We start from the raw sequence: 19,400 nt of genomic DNA on the forward strand, positions 1-19,400 counted from the left end.
CAAATGATATAACATGACATTAAAAAGCCGAAACAACAAAAGTCAATGCCGAAAACCGGGATAAGGTAGATGTCAACCATAAAATGGTAAAATAAGGTTTTTTGGGACGATAATTTTTTAGCAAGGTAGTTTATCGCAAAAAGTTAAAAATAGTTTCGACAAAAAATTCACTTTATAATGACCTCTATATCATGTAATTTTTATATGTATAAACCAATAACTGAAAACTTAGGGCCCGTTCGGTATCGTTTTTTGTTTTCAGTTTTCAATTTTTTTAAAACTAAAAAGCAAAATTTAGAAACCAGAAAAAGTGGTTTTCACTTTTCAATTGTCAGTTTTCAACATCATCATGTTTCCAATAAATTTGACTAATTTTTATTCATTATATAATATATATTATATGACTTTGAAAATCAAAAAACCAAAAAACAAAAACCACGGTAATATCGAACGGACCATGTCGAACGAGATTTTGTTTATTTTTTTTAGCGGTTCGAACCAACTGCCAAGGTTCAAATGTAGGGACGACTGGACGACGACGACAAAGCAAGCAACAGAACTACAGAAGTGCAAAGGACCGTCAAGCAGACAATCAGACAGACACACACTCTCTCTCTTCAGACTGAGGGAGAAAAAGCTTTGCGAATTGCGCGCGCAAATCACAAACAAAGGCAACTCTTTCTTCCTCTACCTTATTTTTGTCTGCTATTTTTTTTGCAAGAATTCTGGGTTTTTGTTTTCCTTAATGGGTTTTTCTGGGTTTGTTTCGTTTTAAAGGGTTTGAAGAAAAGCGAAAAGAAGCTGGAAATTTTACATGTATAGATTAACAATGAAAGCAGTTGCTGGTTCATTAATGTTGTCACATCCAAAGTGGCGGCCATTTGTTCTTCTTCTTCCATCTTCGCTCAAAAATTACTCTTCTCTCCCTACTCCTTCACTTCCAATGTACTCTCTTTATCTCTTGAGGTTTTTGTTTTCTTTTATTCTATTTATTAAATTGTGGGTTTTTTTGTTAATTAGAAAATGGGTGATATTTTGTTGTTGTTTCCTTTTAATTTCTATTTTGCTGGAGAATTTGTGTTCTGGGGGTCTTGAGATAGTAAGCTGTGAGTGTTAAGAGAATAAGAGGTGATATGTGTGTTAGGTTGGTATTTTGTGAAACTATGCAATTTTTTTGGTCAGAATGTTAGGAAAATGTTTGTACTCGTGCGGCGAGAGTGTCGAGGATTTGCTATGGGTATGTGAGGTGAAATGAAGAGTTCGGGTAACATAATGTTGGGTTCCTTTTTATTGTCAATTGATTTATTATTTGTTGTAAAGCATGGTTTTTTCAAGTTGGAGTTTATAGAAACTAGATGTGGAGGTTGAGGGAGGGGTGAATTCTAGTGATTTAAGATTCGGGGTTAGACATTGTCGGGAAAAGGATCAAAGTGGGTGATATTCAGTTCATTATAGTCTCCAAAGGAAGTTTTATATGTAATTACTGCTTTGGAAGGAAATCAGGAAAGAATGCTTAAAACAAAGTCCTGCAGTCATTTTCTTACCCGCATAGAATTAATGCTTATCAAGTAATGTGGGTGTGATACTGTGATGTGGTGATGCTAACATCTCCCATGAAGATTCTAGTGAAGAGTTATGACTTAGTTGGGCAATTAACTTAGCCAAAGCTTACTCCCTTTGAGCACATTAAGAGTATGTTCGGTTCAAGTCGAGGAATGGAAAGGAGTCGAATAGAGGAGTGGAATGGTAATAAAACTTGTTACTTTTATTTGGTGTTTGGTTCAAGCTTTAGAATGGAAAGGGAAAAGAATTCATTACCACCAACAAATGGATTTTGTTACTTAAGAGGGAAGGAAAAAATAACAAACTAGGGGAATCCATTATCACCAAGTAATGATAATGGATTGAGGAAAGGTTAAACCAAACAAGAAGAAGGAGAATTAGTATTTGGTTTCGTTTCTAAGAGCCAAAAAATGTTGAACGGACATGCACGAAGGAGAGATGCCTTCTTCTATAGGGATAATCGAGGTAAAACAATATCATTGTTGCTGTTGAATTCAGAACATAGGTTAGTTCTAGCTAAGTACTTTAATATTTTGTGAGAGACGGAAGTAAATTGTTTAATGGGTATCTTAGAATAGTTGGACATATAGGTAAGACGAGACTTTGTTTGGTTAAGCTTCTAACTGAAGTAATGTAGATAGGTGGATGATATCGATTAAAAGTAACTTGTCAGGAAGCAATAGTAACTCCTTTTTGCTGATTCTTCTTAAGGATATATACTGTGTCACATGATTACTGGGAATGTAGTATCATGTCAGAAGCCTGATTAAATGAGATGGCAGTCGGGGAACAAGTAGTCATCAACCAACTTACAAGATTGAACTGTGGGATTACGTTACTTGTGATCAGTCTAAACTGGGATGTATCTTTTAGATGCAGTAGCAATAAGTAGACAGACACCAATTCAATGGATATATAATTAAAAGCTTTAAGTTCTAGTTATGAGGTTTAAGTTACTGCCATCAAAATGAAATTTTTTCTAGATGTAAAGCTGTCATTTGGTCCAAGTAGTTTCACTGGACAGTTGGACATGTCAGCTCATCTGCCTGAACCATAATTTTACCATTACAAACTAGGTATGACTAATTGCATTTTATTAGCTTGAATTGGTTAGGTATTGCCAATACTGGTCATCCGAGGTATATGGATATAGCCAGTAAAGTTACCTTAGAAGGCCTCTGACGTGGAGATAACAAGCTGTTAATATTTTTCATGTCTTATAGGAATAGGTGTATGTCTTTATTGGACACTCTGGGATGTTTTCCCTCCGTCTCTTTTGACTTGCTACATTTGTCTTTTTTCGGTCTTCAAGACCATCATTTAGCCATTAATAAATTAATATATCTATGTGCTTATCATCAATATTATAAAAAGTTGATAATATGAAAGTACAGATTGGGATAAATCTAACAAGATCTCGCATCTCTATATTTTCTTTTATACTAGTAAAAGAAGACCAAACTTTATGAATGTTGATCCTAAAGGAAAATGTTGCAATCAAAAAGAGGGGGAGGTAGCATTTTTTCTTGTTTTTGTTTTCCTATTTTTACTAGAATGTATGTGTGATGGTATCTAACTTTTCCTCTCTCCCCCCCCCCTTCCAGAAGATATGATCAATTATTTGATAGGTGTTTTTGGTTCGCTGCAGAAGCAGGAAGAATGAAGGAATTCATTGTTGCAAAGACAGAGAGGCTATAAAAGGAACAACAAGGAAAAATAAAAAAGCTAAAGAATGGAGAGATGTTCTGGGTGAAAAGGATATTTCCCATGTTTTATGGTGGAAAGAGGTTTTTAGCTAGATGCTTTCTCATTGACAATCACCCCTTTCCATATACATTTCTGCATTTAGTTACCTGTTTTCACAAATTCTGTAAGCATTTCCTTTCTTGGATATCCTTAATCATACATAGCTAAGTAGCTAACATCTATGCTCCTTTGATTTCCCATGATGTAGAAATTAGAATCATGCAGAAAACCTTCAACTGTTCAACTGATTAAGAAACTTGTCTACTCCAATTTGCTTGGGTTGGATATTAACTTGAAAAATGGGAGGTAAGCTGTTGTTTTTCAGAACTCTTGCATTATTGTGTAGTAGTCTTTCTGCGGTTTTCTGAGGCTCAGTTTCTATACAAAATGCTCCTCGGACTTGTTTTGTTGTAACTTGTATGTTGACTTGAAGTTGGGAAGTTCTATCATAATTTATAAGAGTGGGTGAGTTGTTTTAAAAGATTGTTTAAGTTTACTTCCATAACATCTCCTTTCTTTTAAAGTTTTTTTAATAGTATTGTATAGATACACTTGTTATTGCAGCATTTATGAGTCGTGACAGGATCTTTTTACCTTTTATATATCTTACCATGGATTACTTTTCTCTCGATGCAGTATAAAAGATGGAAATCTCAACTGGGAAATGCTGCAGTTCAAGTCAAGGTTCCCACGTGAAGTTTTATTATGTAGAGTATGCTTTTGTCTCCACCTTAATGATGCTTTCCTGCCCCCTACTGTTATAAGCTTTACTTGGAAAGCTCTTGCAGTGATTAATCAACTAAAGTGCCCTCCCCCCTCGCTGCAGGTTGGAGAGTTTTACGAGGCCATTGGTATTGATGCCTGCGTTCTTGTTGAATACGCTGGCTTAAATCCATTTGGTGGCTTGCGCTCGGATAGTGTACCAAGAGCTGGGTGTCCTGTGGTGGTATTGAAATGACTGCTTCCTTTTTCTTGTAATATTTTCATTTCCCGTTGTATGTCTTGGCTGCTTCTAAATCCATTAAGTTCGTGGGAGCGTACAAATTTAGTGCTTGTTTGGTTGAATTGAAAAACATGGGAGATAGAATCTTTAGGAAGTGGAAGAATGTGGAGTTGTTTGTTTGAAGTTAAACTTCCTAGGAAGTTTCACTTTCCACAAAATGGAAGTAGTACTTATCTAGGTACCCCTAGGTAAGTGCAACTTCCCTTGTTCAACCAAACAAAATTTTGCACTTCTTGCAAAATACAACTACATGGGAAAAATAGCCTCCTAGAAATTGACTTCCTATGTTCAACTAAACAACCACATAGTATGTATTCTGTCTTTATTGGTAATGAGGATGTAAGATCATCTGTAGCTTTTCTTTATCCTGGTTGCTGGTTGGCCTTTTGGTACTTGTGTAAGGTGGTTATGAGTTATGACTACTTGAAATTTAGTTTTTCTATTTGGGGAGAGCTGTTAGAGTTGCTTATGCTTCATACTTATCTAGTTACCTTTTTTTAGATATTTAAACAATTCACGTACATGTCAGATTTCTGTTGGAGGGGATTATCGCCTTGCCTCCCTTCCTTATTTCTCATATAGTCAGAACATATGGGTTTTGAACATGCTGTATCTTATGTAAGAACAATGCACAATAGGTAGAAGCTTATTGGGGGTTTCTATCCATATTCGCCATTAAGCCTGATCATGCCCAAATATAGGCTTTTCTTGACGATACTTTGCCAAGTTTTTCCCTGCTCTGTGCCTCGTCAGTTTGTTAAGTGTTTGTTCAACTGCTAATGATTAATGTATTAATTAATCTGAACTCTGGATTTGTCAAGAGATGGTTGTTCACAAGACCCGAGTCTAATATATATTATTCCCATATATGGAGGTTGGTAAAGTGTTTTTTGACTCCGGAACTGCTGTGAACTCGGGATGCTTGATATTGCACATTTGCTGTTCTGTTTATCCTCATTGTGTATTTTGTTTATATTGTTTTGTCAATGGATATATTTTCCTCCTTTCCCTGTGGGATCTCAAGTGAACATGTCTCTTTATTTGGCATGGTATTCCATTGATAGTTACTGTTTATATTGCATTTCAGAATTTGCAACAAACTTTGGACGACCTGACACGTAATGGCTATTCTGTTGTGAGTGTCTCGAAGACTATTGTATTCTTTTTACGACTTTGTGTTTTAAACAGCAGTAGACCTGCATATAGTTTCTATGTGATCCATGAGGAAGAGCAGAACACAAGATGTTATTACATGAATTATTTATTATTCTACCAAGAATTGATAATTTGAGAAGTTGCAATGCAGTGCATGTTGATACATTTCAATTTATTTTGAGCCGTCTATATTCTACCCTTTCGTTGCTGTGTTTAGGGTTTTTGTTTTTCCTTTGTAGATATGAAACAGCACAAGCTTATGCATTCTAATTTCTGTCTTCCATGCTACAATAGAAGGGCTGCAAATATCTGCAATCCTAGACAAGACAATCTTGTATGGGTATGATGGTGGTGAATGTAGTGTGTTCTTGGGAAATTGACAAGTTATTTTACAGGTAGCAGTTCTGCTACTTTAAACAGGCTTTACATAATACATAGTATTTATAAACAAATTTTTGCAGCCATGGCAAAGATTTCACACTATTTTATTGATAATCACAAGATTGTTATTTGTAGGTGTTTCGTTCATCGTTGTGATAGTTGTGGCAAATCGGCAAATGTTACACGTTCTAATCATAATTGATACTAGTATTTTGCAAGTTATACTTGATATATAGCTTCAACATATTTTGTTATCATTATACATAGAAATGAGAGGCTTCTAAACATTATTTAGGCTTAAATATTGACTGAAGGAGTTGTATCTGTGAGATGCAACAGAACCAAATTAGCTGTATATAAGCTTGAGGACCATAATGGACATTGCAGCATGTTTAATTGGTTATCATGACCACATCCCAAATAATTAGTGACTTATTGTGTAATGGCAATTTGCAATTCTTTCTATAGTGGCCGTGTGTAGTGTGTACTAGTCTCTATTTTATAAAATGACCTGTAAGTTTGTATCCAAAATCTGATATGGCCCAGTATACAATTATACGGATATTCTTCAATGAGTTCATGGAGCACCCACAGTGACACTTTACATGAAAGACTAGTCTGATCTCTCGTACTGCTTGTATACTAGTGACTTTAACAAGAAATCTGCACCCTACTCTCTTTATTTTTGTTTATTTGGTACTATGTAATGTATCATATATTGATATAATTAGCCAAGTTGCTTTGCCTTTTCAGTGCATAGTTGAGGAAGTGCAGGGTCCAACTCAAGCTCGTTCTCGGAAGGGTCGTTTTATATCTGGGTACATATATGCTAATATTTATTCATTTTTATTTACCGAATACTCCCTCTGGTTTTTATTAGTTTACCCACTTTCCTTTTTGGGTTGTCCCTTATTAGTTTACCCACTTTTTTTTACTATTTTTTGAATGCTCCAACCAATTGTTTATTATTATCTTTGGACTGAAGTTTTTCTATTAGTCTTTCCATGACCCACACACATCAAGTTTAATATATTTTAACACTTCCTCTTTCCTTCTTTGCCCCCACACACTATTTCTCTTAAAACTATGTGCCCAAAGAAGTGGGTAAATTAATGAAAACAGTAAGGAGTAAATTACATCCAAGTTGGCTTTACTTGCCTTCCTTCATGGTGCGTTTGAAGAGAAATGATTTTTGATGCTGTTCCACAACCATGTCTTTAAACGGACTAGTTGATCTGTATAGATCTTGGAGGGATTTTCTATTTATGCTAGTAGTTTGAGGTGTTTTCAGAGAGTGGAGATAGAAATTTTAGGTTGTTATTCTTGTTGTTATAGTGATTAAGTGAGATGGGGTGGAAGGAAGTGAACCAAACCTTTTATGATTTATTGGAATACTAGTTATGGAGGGGTTTGACCTTTCATTATTATCCATGGTTCTTCATGACTATGACAGAAAGGTGTCTCGTAGGATTGAGATGTCTGTAAGTTGATTTTCACATTTCAATACAGAAACTAGTATAAATCTGAGGGTGAATTGAGCTTTCTTTAGTGATGGAATATTATTTTCTCATATAAAAGATGCATGTCAAAAGGACTTCTTCAAGTCAGAAGATTCCTGGACTTTTGCCTGTTTGATTGTTGGAATTTTGGAAACTATGTTAGAGAAATTTAGGTTTCACTTGCTTAATTCTTAGTTGTGATGACTATTCAATTCAAGCCTCGTTCTCCTAGGTGGGATGCCACGGTGTACAAGCTCTCTGATTACCTCTGACCAAGATTTTGCATTTTGTTTGAGGGGGAGGGAGTGAGGAGGGGGGGGGGGGGAGTGGAGGTTATCTTTTTTCTTGCGTTGGTTCCTTGAAGCCTATCTAAATTTGTAAGAAAAGCTGTTACCATTGAGGTGGCTTCTGTGGCATGCTGTTATTCACTCTGGGGTTAGTTGTGTCCTTGACAGAATTCATTATCTACCCATTAGAATAGTTTTCCGTGCTCCTTTTGCAAACGATGGAATGCCCTTCTGGCTATTAATGTCTTCCTTCTTGGCTAAAGGTCCTGTTGCAGTCCCTTGTCCTGTCTTATATTAAGTTAATTCCAGAATTGCTATTTTCTCAAAAATAAAGTAATTTTTTTTTAAATGGTAGCTCTTGCCAACAGAATAGCTCGTAAAGTCCACATATATAAGTAGCTAATTCATTTCTGTTCGACAATGGAAAAATGTCTTTCAGATGCTCATAAATTTATTTGTTGTAGGAAATAAATATTCGTCTTAGTTATGTGTATCTTGTCTCACGCCTGAATTAGCAGTGTTTCAGTGTGCGCTAACTTGTTTTCAATGTTTAGGCATGCACATCCAGGAAGCCCATATGTGTTTGGACATGTTGGCGTTGATCGTGACCTTGATTTTCCTGAACCGATGCCTGTTGTTGGTAAGAGAAAAATTAGACCTTTTTTTTTTTTATGTTATTCACTTAATAAGTTAATATTGTCCTCCAATACAGAAATTGAATTTCATGTCAAACTCTTGATTGCTACTGATGCTGTAATATGTTCATTTTCTTGCTGTGTATATATTCTCTGCATGCATTGTCAGTGTTAAGATACACTGTCTAGTGTCTAATACTTATATGCTTCATATTCTCTCTCCTCTTTTGGGATATCTTTCATTTGTCACGGACATCTTGGTCACAATTGTGCTCTCCCTTCTGATTGAGTTCTGTCAAGAACCTATATGGACTAATCAAAATATCTGGCATGATATATGTTCTTAGGGGTGTCGCGTTCTGCAAAAGGCTACTCTTTAATCTCAATCTTGGAAACTTTGAAGACATTTTCTGTTGAGGATGGTTTAACTGAAGAAGCATTGGTCACAAAGCTCCGTACTTGTCGCTGCCATTATTTGTTTCTCCACACATCATTGAAACACAACTCTTCAGGTGTGCATTTTTTGCCTTCATGTTGTGTATTTATATGTAAATATCCTATGTTAATGCCTTGTATTCAGATGCTCATGCTTCAATTGTAGCTATAGTGTTATTGGTGCGTCATTACTTTCCTACCTTTTGGCTCTTGGATTTGTCTGGAACATATGCATCAGAGGAAATGAACAAACCCCTGTCCGCGTGGATTTGTCTGGAACATATGCATCATAGTGTCATTGGTGCTGTCCTGCTTTGTACAGCTCTCTTTTTTTTTTTTTTGCTTTATCTTGACATAGATCTTATCCTTGGGTTTAATTTTTGGTGTATGGACTATGGAGCTTGTACTGAATTGATTAAAATTTGTGCATGTTTGTTTTTTTTTTAAAAGTTACAGTCATTGCTTTTGCTTTCTGAATATCAATGTTATTGATTTAGTTTTACCTACTTTCTTTTAGAAGTTGAGGAAGGATGATGACTTAATGTCAACAATTACCCTAATTATGGAATATCACTCAACAGAACAGTAGTTCCTTGTGTCTTTTGGATCCTTTTCTTCCCCTTCTGTTAACTGGTTTAGTCAAGGGTTGGATACATGGATGTTTGAGTCATGACCTTCTTGACCTCGCCATCATACTAGGTGGTATTTTTTGGCTTCTTTTTGGAGAATTTTTTTTTGTTGTTATATTGGAAAATGTAATGGAAATGACATCTACTTGTCATTATGGAACAATGCTCTTTCTCACATAAAGATGCTTCATCTCAGGAACTTGTCGCTGGGGAGAATTTGGTGAGGGAGGATTACTGTGGGCAGAATGCAGTTCTCGACACTTCGAATGGTTTGAAGGTGACCCCGTCAAAAAGCTTTTGCTGAAGGTTGATAGCTTGAAGAAGCTAGTGACTGACTTTATATGCCTATAGTTTTTGTTAGTTCAATGTGTCGGCTTTAATGTTTGATTATCTTATGTAGTTGACTTAAACTTACACTCAGGTGAAGGAGCTCTATGGTCTTGATGAAATAGTTGAATTCAGAAATATAGCCGTTCTCTCTGAAAAAAGGCCCCGTCCATTACATCTTGGAACTGCTACACAGATTGGTTAGTATGATTTGATGTTTCTTGGTTCCTGACATATTTAGTGTTATCTTATTTACGTTTATTTTTTCTTCAGGTGCCATACCAACAGAGGGCATACCTTGTTTGCTCAAAGTATTGCTTCCATCGAGTTGCACTGGTTTGCCCCAATCGTAAGTATGATATTCTCTCCTTTTTAAATTTTGTTATTTCATTGTTCTTCTCTGTAAGTTTGTCATTATGAATATATGCTTCGTTTGTCTTGTAAACGTAGATCATCATGAGATGGAATTTGAAACCAGAAGAAAAAGATTCAAACAAAGAAAGAAAAGTACAGTTTTAATGCTCCACAAAAAGAATTTATTATCAGAATAGTGAAGTTCTGCTATTTATGTATTTTTTTTGTATTTATATTGTGCTCCATTCACCTCTTCTCTCTCAAGCCCGTACCACACCGACAAGCCAAAATTCCAAATTGTGATTTTTGATGCTAACCAGACCCAGGAATCTAATATTTTCAATGATCTCACAACCTCTTCTGCAAGCTAATGTACGTAGAATTCAGTAGCTCATTGCTGATTACTTTTCCTTATGCTCTGTTTTATATGAACTCTGTGGGCTTGTGAACCACGCTCCAAGCATACATGTTACTTGTTTTAGGACGAAACAGTTGATGCCGTTGTCATCTGTTTGTAGCCTTACTTTGTCTTCTTAATATGAGGAGCTGATGGCTTTACTTAAGAACTTCTCATGGAACCTTTTTTCGGGGCTCTTTCAGGATGGTATATATAGGCCAACTTCTATTGATCATATTGATGAATGATCTAATTTGCTTTCATGCGACCTTACATTAGATTCTGTTGAAGAAGTAGGGTTGGATGTCATTCTTTCACTCGACAGATACACAATCTTTCTATTTAACTGATCTTCGAGTATTTTAAATGTTTGTTGAGGAATTAGGACATAATGGGCTTGCTGTTTTTTTACTTCTCAAGATCTCTTAAAAATCTCTTCCGCATTCAGGGCTAAGCTATATAAGCTGATATAGCTTTAGCCTTTTCTTACCATATGAATCTCTTTCTATATATTATCCTGCCAATTTGACCCTTTTTCTTATTTAGTCTTTTTCATATCCCCCAGGCCCCAACCCCATCCACCTTGAGACTTAAGAGTGATAACACCTTTGTATTTGGGGTTTTGACTTCTAAGTGGCATCTTAGCTTAGTTGATATTCTTTGTTTCAGGTATGTCAGAGATCTTCTTCTTAATCCTCCGGCATATGCCATAGCAGCTACAATTCAAGGTGAGTTGCAGTGATTCCTTGTTTCCTAACATGAGACGACTGTAACAAATTGTTGAAGTGTCAGAGAATTCTGCAGTTTTATTTTGGACGTGGATTGGTTTGTAGATCCACTGTATATTGCGATTTGTTAGAAAATAGTGGAATGTTGGTAATGTTTTATCAGTGTTATCAACTTCTACCGAGTCTAGGTTTAATTACGAGAAAGGAAGAAATTTGGAAGTTGTTTTTGAGTTATCTGCTCCTTTTGTGCTAATTCTGCATGAGAAAGGGAACAAAATCGAGTTAATGCTGATGAGCACTACCTTTTTTTTTGCCTTTCTCGTAATTGCAGTCTTCTTCCTTTTCTTTTACTTTTTGTTTTTTTAATTATTTTTTGAAGATTATATAATCATAGAACCACTTTGTACACAAGACATTCAGATATCCTGATAATCTAAGTTCTAACTAGTTATATTTCTTTCCTCAAAATAAACATGTAGAAACTAATCTGTGCTACAAAATGCTAGTGCTTGACTGCTTGTTGCGACAGAGAGAGTGCCTACAGAGTGCAGATAAAATTCATCCTTAAAGTTTTCATCACCCGTTACCAAAAAGATTTCCAGTAACTACTAGGCAAATTTTGTAGCTTTGATGATTCACATAATTAATCACATGCATCAATATCAACGTTAACATCAACTTCAAATTTACATGAATGCCTTGGAAGAGGCTTCCAGCCTTCCACCTAGGCAAGGTATTTTATTTTTTTTCTGGGGTGTTGGGGGCTGGGGGGGTTGGGGGATGTATGGACTCTTACCCTTACAGTGACAGAGGGGTTGTTACCTTCAGACTCTTGATCTTAGAAGCAGCGAGTGTGCTACTTCACCATGTATGAGAAGCACATGAACTGTTCTCATGTAGTCCATGATTCACATGTATGAGATTATTTAAGCTCTCTTTGTAAATTTTCTAATATGGAGCTTTCTCATGCCAACTTTTATATATTTGCAGAAATATGTAAACGCATGAACAGTGTGACGTGCTCAATTCCCGAATTCACATGTGTATCATCTGCAAAGGTCACATTCCAATTACCTTAAAATAGGTTTGATCCAGGTTCACTGGTTCATACATATCTCTGGGCTTCTAGTTTGGTGAATGTCGGATGTCTTGGATCTTGTTCCTTCTGTTTTGCTCTTTGCTGTTATCTGCATATATAGTTCGTCCGGAGTTTTCAGTCTTGTGAGGTTCAAGGATGTTTTGTTGATTCCATGTCCATTTGCCTTCTTTAAATCTGTTTACCGAGTCTGTAAATGCATGAATGATGGAACCACACTCTATTTTCAATTGAAATCGAATTTGTTCAGTTAGAGAATACATCTCAATCCCTCTCCACCCGTCCCTGTCCGGAGGGAGGGCCCACGAGAGGCACTTGTGGGCTGTGGCCTATGCTTCTTACTTCAGAAATCATTTGTTTTCACATGCATTATGTGGTCTGCACATTAATCATATAGGACCCAAGCGTAAGCCTTAAAGAACATAATGTTATTCTCCAGAATCCAGAGATACTTATATTGATGATATATGAGTATTGTGCATGTGAATCTTCATGAGAGAGTCTTTTCAATGCTGCAGTCTAGAGCATTAAAGAACTAATGCCAGTGTAAGGTACATAAGCTTCTTAATTGTGTATAGGGCATTGCTACTGCCTATCTATTAGATCTGTTCATCAGGCAGGCTAGCCGTACCTACCAAAGATGTGCATGTTTGATGTGCTCTAATTTTCACTCCTTTGTCCTTAGGTAGATGTGATTTTTACTCCGGGATATAATATGTAGGGTGAGCACATGTCCTGTAAGCATAAGAGGCTTGCTCATGCTGCAAATTCAAAGTTCCCGGTTTTACTCTTCTTGATACTCTATAGATGGCAGGGGAAATCATATTGGTAGTGATGTTCCATATGAAAGGATATGCTCATTGTTTGAAACTCTATTTTTCTTTACCGATGATATCGATCTGTGCATGTGTAGTACCTTCTTACTTTGTGTATATGCATGTGCATGTCTTCATGCATCGACCATCTCTACATTTTCCCCCCAACCGAAAGTGGTCCTTGCATGTTTCTTCCATCCACTCATTTGAGCCAAAAAATGTTGTGTACTAAGTTCTGGATTTCTCATCTGCAGCTTGTCAAACTACTAGAGCTGAGAGAGGCTAATCATATTGAGTTTAGCAGAATAAAAAATGTTGCTGACGAAATATTGCAGTTGCATGATAATTCGGAGCTCTGTGAGATCCTCAAACTGTTGATGGATCCTACTTCGGTGGCAACTGGACTGAAGCTCGAATTTGACACACTAGTGAGTATGCAAAAGATCTATGTTCTTCAGAAGTGAATATTTTTATATATGTGCTTCTATGTAATTCTGCATTCATAGCAGCTGATTAAGAACATGAATCAATATGTTGAATAAAATGGGATTTGTATTTGAAAAAAGACCAAAGCTGCTTCTTTAGCAGATTAATGTTGGACAGTGTCAATCTCATAGTTCGAATATACGGTTTCGGTCACGGTCGCAGTAACGGTCACGGTGATGCGGGAACGGGGATGATTCGGTAGTCGTACCGCTGAATATCGGCTTAAACCATGAAATACCCCTCAAACCTGACTAAAATGCGGTTTGTTTACACCTTTACGATGCGGGTAAAATCGGATCGATAGATTTGAAAACCTTTACGACACGAGCTATACGATACGATGCGGCCTTGTTTTGACACCATGGTCAATCTAACCATAGAATTTACAGAATTGGCACTAATCAATGTTTAATTGCATGGTCAATTGCATTATGTGGGGCTATTTTGAAGCTGAATGAAATGCATTTTAGTCAAATAAGCATTTTTAATGTTTATTTCAAAATGAAAGTGAAAGATTTTTCTTGGGTGATCCAGTAGTTCAACAATGATCTGGCGCTTTTTGAATTTTTGCTATACTAGCTATATCTTGTCTTGTATGTGATTTTTTTGTTGTCTATGTCGTTATGAAAATAGGTTTTGTTGTTTTGACTTTGTTTTCTCATTTCTTATCCAGGTGAATGATTGTATGTGGGTGTCAAATAGAATTGGTGACCTTATTTCACTAGATGATGAAATTGATCAACAGATAAGCTCTTTTTCTCATATTCCTAGTGACTTTTTCGAAGACATTGAGTCTACTTGGAAAGGACGTGTAAAAAGAAACCATATGCAAGATTTGTATGAAAAAGTTGAAGAGGCAGCCAAGGTCCTCCATATGGCGGTAGGTTTTTATGTATATTCAGGATTCCTAGTGTCTGATCGTGCTCTTTCATAATTACTTTTGCGTCGCTATATTTTTATCTTGTTGGATTTACACTGATGTAATAACAAATTTGGGGTCATTGTGATAAGTAATAGAGTATAAAATCAATTTTGGGGGCTCCAACCATCAACTTCTATGATATAGTATCACAGCCAGCGTGACAAAAATCCCATCCAACCCTCCTTTCCAAAGTGGAATATTTAGCGTTGGGGTATAAGGAGACCTATGTTGCATCCACACTTCAAGCGCAATGGGCTCATGTGACGGGGCATGATAGAGTATAAAATCAACCTTGGGGCTCCAAACCTCCAACCATCAGCTTAAGCTTTTGGTTGAGTGGCAATAAGTATAATTTAAATTGTTCTCTTGAGTTTGTGTGTCATAACATTTGGAACTGTCCTGATAAGCAATGTTTAAGTTGTGGCCTTGAGATTGTACATGTATGTCCTTGAGTATTTTAAACTTTAAGCAATTGTATGTCATATACTTCTTGCATTCACATCATTATGCATAACTTGTTAGTGGCCTAAGGAATGTTTGTATGTCTTAATGGCCTGATAATGTGATTTTTTCTGGTGAAATTGACATTCTATTGGCTTGTTTTTGGCTTTAGTGAGTATCTATGTAAACTTGCCTTTTTGTCTGTTACTTTTGGCAATCCATCCATCACTATTTCTACTGTCTTTTGAGTTGTGACCCTTGAATTAAACTACTTAATCTAGTACTTGTCAACAATTACATGTTTGACAGGATGTTAACTGTATCTATGTTAAGATAGCCAAGAGAGTCTCTTAAGCTAAGAAGCATAATGTATGGGAACACGTACCTTATCCTTCTGAAAAATAATTATGTCATCTGAGACAAGGACTGATTTCTCCAAGCTAGGAAAGCAAAAATGAAAGCCTCAACCATGTGTCCGTGTTCCTAGAGGCTCCTATGACAGAGAGAATGAGGGGTTAAATTATAAATGTATGCAACCCGGATCCTGTGGGAAAAGCGCCAACTGGCTTTTCCAGTTTGCTGTGGATCAGAGAAAAGTCAGCTCACTTCAAAAACTAATCAGTAAATTTTTACGTTGAATGCTCAATTCGGCCCATTATTTTATTCCAAAGGTGAATTTGTTAGCCTTCTACTTGGATGAGACACATACATTTTATTTCTTCGTGACATAATTGTTGTCTTTTTGGTCTCAATTATAGTTCCTATCGCTGTTTACACCATAAGATATCTCACAATGACCATTTCTGTCTTACGTATCACATTTTAGGTTTCTGAGGATTTCCTCCCCATTATTTCAAGGATAAGAGCTTCTATATCACCACTTGTTAGCCCAAAGGGTGAAATTTTGTATGCTCGAGACCATGAGGCTGTTTGGTTCAAAGGAAAAAGGTTTGCACCATCCATATGGGCTGGGACCTCGGGGGAACAACAAATTAAGCAGCTGAAAGCTGCATTAGATTCTAAAGGAAAAAAAGTCAGTGAGGAATGGTTTACCACGACGAAGGTGGAGGATGCATTGATGAGGTTTGCTTTTGATTTTTTCTTTTCTTTTGGGTCAAATAATAATTCGATTCTGATCAACATGTAAAAGTGCTCAGGAAATGTGTTTTTTGTTTTAGGTACCATGAAGCTAATGAAAAGGCTAGGGCCAAAGTTCTAGAACTGCTGAGGGGACTGTCCACTGAGTTGCAATCTAAAATAAATGTTTTGGTCTTTGCCTCCATGATGCTTGTTATTGCAAAGGCACTTTTGGCTCATGTGAGGTTAGGAATGCACAGAGTTGCTTGCTCTGGACTTCTTTTATCTGTCAGTCCGCATGCTATCTATTGGTGCAGTATAGTCTTTTTCTTGATTAATAAGCGACCGATATGGTATCCGTTGATTGATATAAATTAGTCATGTTTATGCCGAGAGATATTTATTACGTAAAGCTTGTGACATGTAAGCCTGCAAGTTAGGTCATTTTGCAAATGTGAAGTATGAGTATTAGTCATGCCAGGACAGAGAGATCAGCCATCTTTTGTTGCTGTTATTAAACTTTTGCTTTATGGCATTTACCATCAATTTAGTTGTAACAAGTCCTTTGCAAGTTGCAATGCCATCGTTGTTGACGAATAGATCATTTCTCTCATTTAGTTTTGTGTTCTTTGTACCAAAATAATTTCTTTGATAATTGGAAATTCCCCTTTTGCCTTCCAGAAAGATGAGGAAATTTGTGTGAAAGATAGAAAATGCAAGATTAAGTATATAACTCAACTAATACATGTCTATCTTTGTTTGTATTCACAGTGAAGGGAGGAGAAGGAAATGGGTCTTCCCTACTCTGGTGGAGCTCAGTAGCTCACAGGTAGTGCTCTGATCTATCTTATGCCATATAACTTTTTGATATTATGTTTTCTTTCACAGATTTTTGTATTAGTATTCCCAATCTGTGTCATTGCCAGACAATTATTTAGCTCCTTGTCTCTCTCTCTCTCTCTGACCCGTTCCTTCCCTCTTTATTTGCTCCACTTTTGACACCCCTTTACTATGTGCTGACCCTGCCTCTAGCCCACAATGTAACCTGAATTTGTTGCAAGCAACATATTGATAATCTATTCCGGAATTATTGCCTGCTAAACTGGGCTTTGTATGTATTCATGTCTGTCACAGAATGGAAAGCTAGATGGCGAACCTGTAAGCATGGAGATGACTGGACTATCCCCGTATTGGTTTGATATAGCTCAAGGCAGTGCAGTGTGCAATACAGTCAGCATGAAATCCTTATTCCTTCTAACAGGACCTAATGGAGGTGGTAAATCAAGTTTATTGAGATCTGTCTGTGCAGCCGCTTTACTTGGAATATGTGGGTTCATGGTTCCTGCAGAATCTGCTTTGATTCCTCACTTTGATGCTATTATCCTTCACATGAAATCCTATGATAGCCCTGTTGATGGGAAAAGTTCTTTTCAGGTACAATCGCCGCACAAGCATATCTATTCTTTCAGTTGTTTATTAATGTAATTGCTTTGTGAGCTTTAAAGACAATTATTATCAATCTAACATAACATGTGGTGGCTTGTTGCTGCATTTTCAATCACTTTGTTTATGATTGGAACTGATTTCTGTTTTTTTATTTGAATGAATTTTTTTGGATATCAAACAATTTAGATAGAAATGTCAGAGATTCGCTCATTACTATCTGCAACGACGTCAAGAAGCCTTGTTCTCATAGATGAAATCTGCCGCGGAACAGAAACAGCAAAGGGAACTTGTATTGCAGGTAGTATTGTTGAGACTTTGGACGCAGTTGGCTGTTTAGGTATTGTATCAACTCACTTGCATGGAATATTTGATTTGCCGCTGAGAAGAAGCAAAACTGTTAACAAAGCAATGAGTGCAGAATTTGTTGATGGTCAAACAGTACCAACTTGGAAGTTGGTGGATGGAATTTGTAAAGAGAGCCTAGCTTTTGAAACTGCCCAAAGAGAAGGGGTACCAGAAACTCTAGTCAAACGAGCTGAAGAATTATATCTTTCAGTATATGCAAGTGAGATGCATTTGAAAGATCTAAAGCCCAACTGTTTTGGTTCTAATGCATATGTAAATGATGCTAGTGAGTCTCATTACATGAGTACTTCCTTTTCTAAAGTAAACTTAGCTACCCAAATGAAGACTTTAAAGCAAGAAGTTCTGGATGCTGTTACTGCCATATGCCAGCAGAAGTTGGTTGAGCTTCACAAAATGCCAAACTCGTCTCAGATACCAGAGATTAATTGCATTTTTATTGCTGCTAGGGAACAGCCACCTCCATCAACCATAGGTGCTTCAAGTGTTTATGTGATGTTACGCCCTGATAAGAAAATATACATCGGAGAGGTAAATCTGCTGCATAATTTATGGACACGTTTAATAGACAGTTGTTATTGAGTTTTTTTCTGTTTGTGTTGATATTTTTGTCATCTACCCAACAATTTTAGCGGAATACCATTGCATTCTTTGCTTAATCATGGCAGAAACTTAAATGTTCTCGTTCTGTGATGAGTTTATTGTTGGCTAATGCATCCTAATTCTTCAAATTCCATGGTGCTGCAGACTGATGATCTCCAAGGAAGAATCCAAGCACATCGATCAAAGGAAGGTATGCAGAGTGCTGCATTCCTTTCTTTCGTAGTCCAAGGAAAGAGTGTGGCTTGCCAGCTTGAGACTCTCTTGATCAACCAGCTTCCAGAACGAGGATTCCATCTTGCTAATATTGCCGACGGTAAACACCGAAACTTTGGTACATGTAATTCCATCTTAGAACCTGTAACTGTATGTAAATGAATCAATTTGCTACTTCAGCTTCCCAATTTTGTATCGAAGTTCAGTTATCAATCCCATTCAAAAAAATTGTTCAATTTTAGGGATCAAGGGGATGTATATTGTGCTGAGCCCTCTTAAGAGATGTAGTTTGTATGGTAGGTGGCTAGGAGATGTATATTGTTAGAAACTAGCTGGTGGATGCAACAATTTTGATCTAATATGTAAAGTTGCACCTCCAGCAATACTTTTATTAGAGTGGAAGCAATTTCTAGCAATGTTTCGCAAAATATTTGTCTTCAATGTGGTGCGATTATTTCAAATAGGCATCACTTCTAGCTAGATCTGAACTACTAAGTGCATTGTTTCGAAGAACTGCTTGGCACAGTGGTCATTGGCCAGGCTTATATATAGTCGATCCTCACGCAACGCTGAAGCATGGGCAATATCTGATGCCAAAGCCTATACGCAGTCCTTAAGCTTAACTGATGCTACATTTATTACTACTAGTGTGCAATGCATAAGCTTTTTCTTTTGTTTGACAGGAAAAATACAAGTTCAATAAAATGAAGTCGTATGACATTTACTACCAAATATTTTTCCTATAGAAGAACCAATCTAAAATATTTAAACTTCCTTCTTCAAAATATCTAACTGTAAT

The 19,400-nt window shown here is 36.6% G+C and overlaps 1 protein-coding gene across 5 annotated transcripts; it reads left to right on the forward strand.

The window, feature by feature from the left end:
• The first annotated feature begins 516 nt into the window (after positions 1-516).
• LOC104904501 (DNA mismatch repair protein MSH1, mitochondrial) lies at positions 517-19,029 on the forward strand. Of its 5 annotated transcripts, none has more exons than XM_010692765.3 (23): positions 517-671; positions 778-945; positions 3,212-3,350; positions 3,518-3,615; positions 3,946-4,021; positions 4,136-4,255; positions 5,400-5,447; positions 6,602-6,666; positions 8,189-8,274; positions 8,617-8,781; positions 9,530-9,639; positions 9,755-9,860; positions 9,934-10,009; positions 11,081-11,139; positions 12,130-12,197; positions 13,305-13,478; positions 14,210-14,416; positions 15,726-15,982; positions 16,078-16,221; positions 16,748-16,805; positions 17,111-17,410; positions 17,609-18,316; positions 18,533-19,029. In XM_010692765.3, the coding sequence occupies exons 2-23, from the start codon at positions 815-817 to the stop codon at positions 18,761-18,763; spliced, it is 3,426 nt and encodes a 1,141-aa protein (XP_010691067.1). In that variant the 5' UTR covers positions 517-671; positions 778-814; the 3' UTR covers positions 18,764-19,029. The 5 variants fall into 5 exon arrangements, with proteins under 5 accessions (XP_010691067.1, XP_048491769.1, XP_048491768.1 ...); XM_048635811.1 differs by lacking the exon at positions 517-671 and adding an exon at positions 3,010-3,076 and having other exon boundaries at positions 806-945; XM_048635812.2 differs by lacking the exons at positions 517-671; positions 3,518-3,615 and having other exon boundaries at positions 804-945.
• The last annotated feature ends 371 nt before the right edge of the window (positions 19,030-19,400 follow it).

The sequence above is a fragment of the Beta vulgaris genome, chromosome 9, assembly GCF_026745355.1.
Source record: "Beta vulgaris subsp. vulgaris cultivar EL10 chromosome 9, EL10.2, whole genome shotgun sequence".
In the NCBI taxonomy this organism is placed as follows: domain Eukaryota; kingdom Viridiplantae; phylum Streptophyta; class Magnoliopsida; order Caryophyllales; family Amaranthaceae; genus Beta; species Beta vulgaris.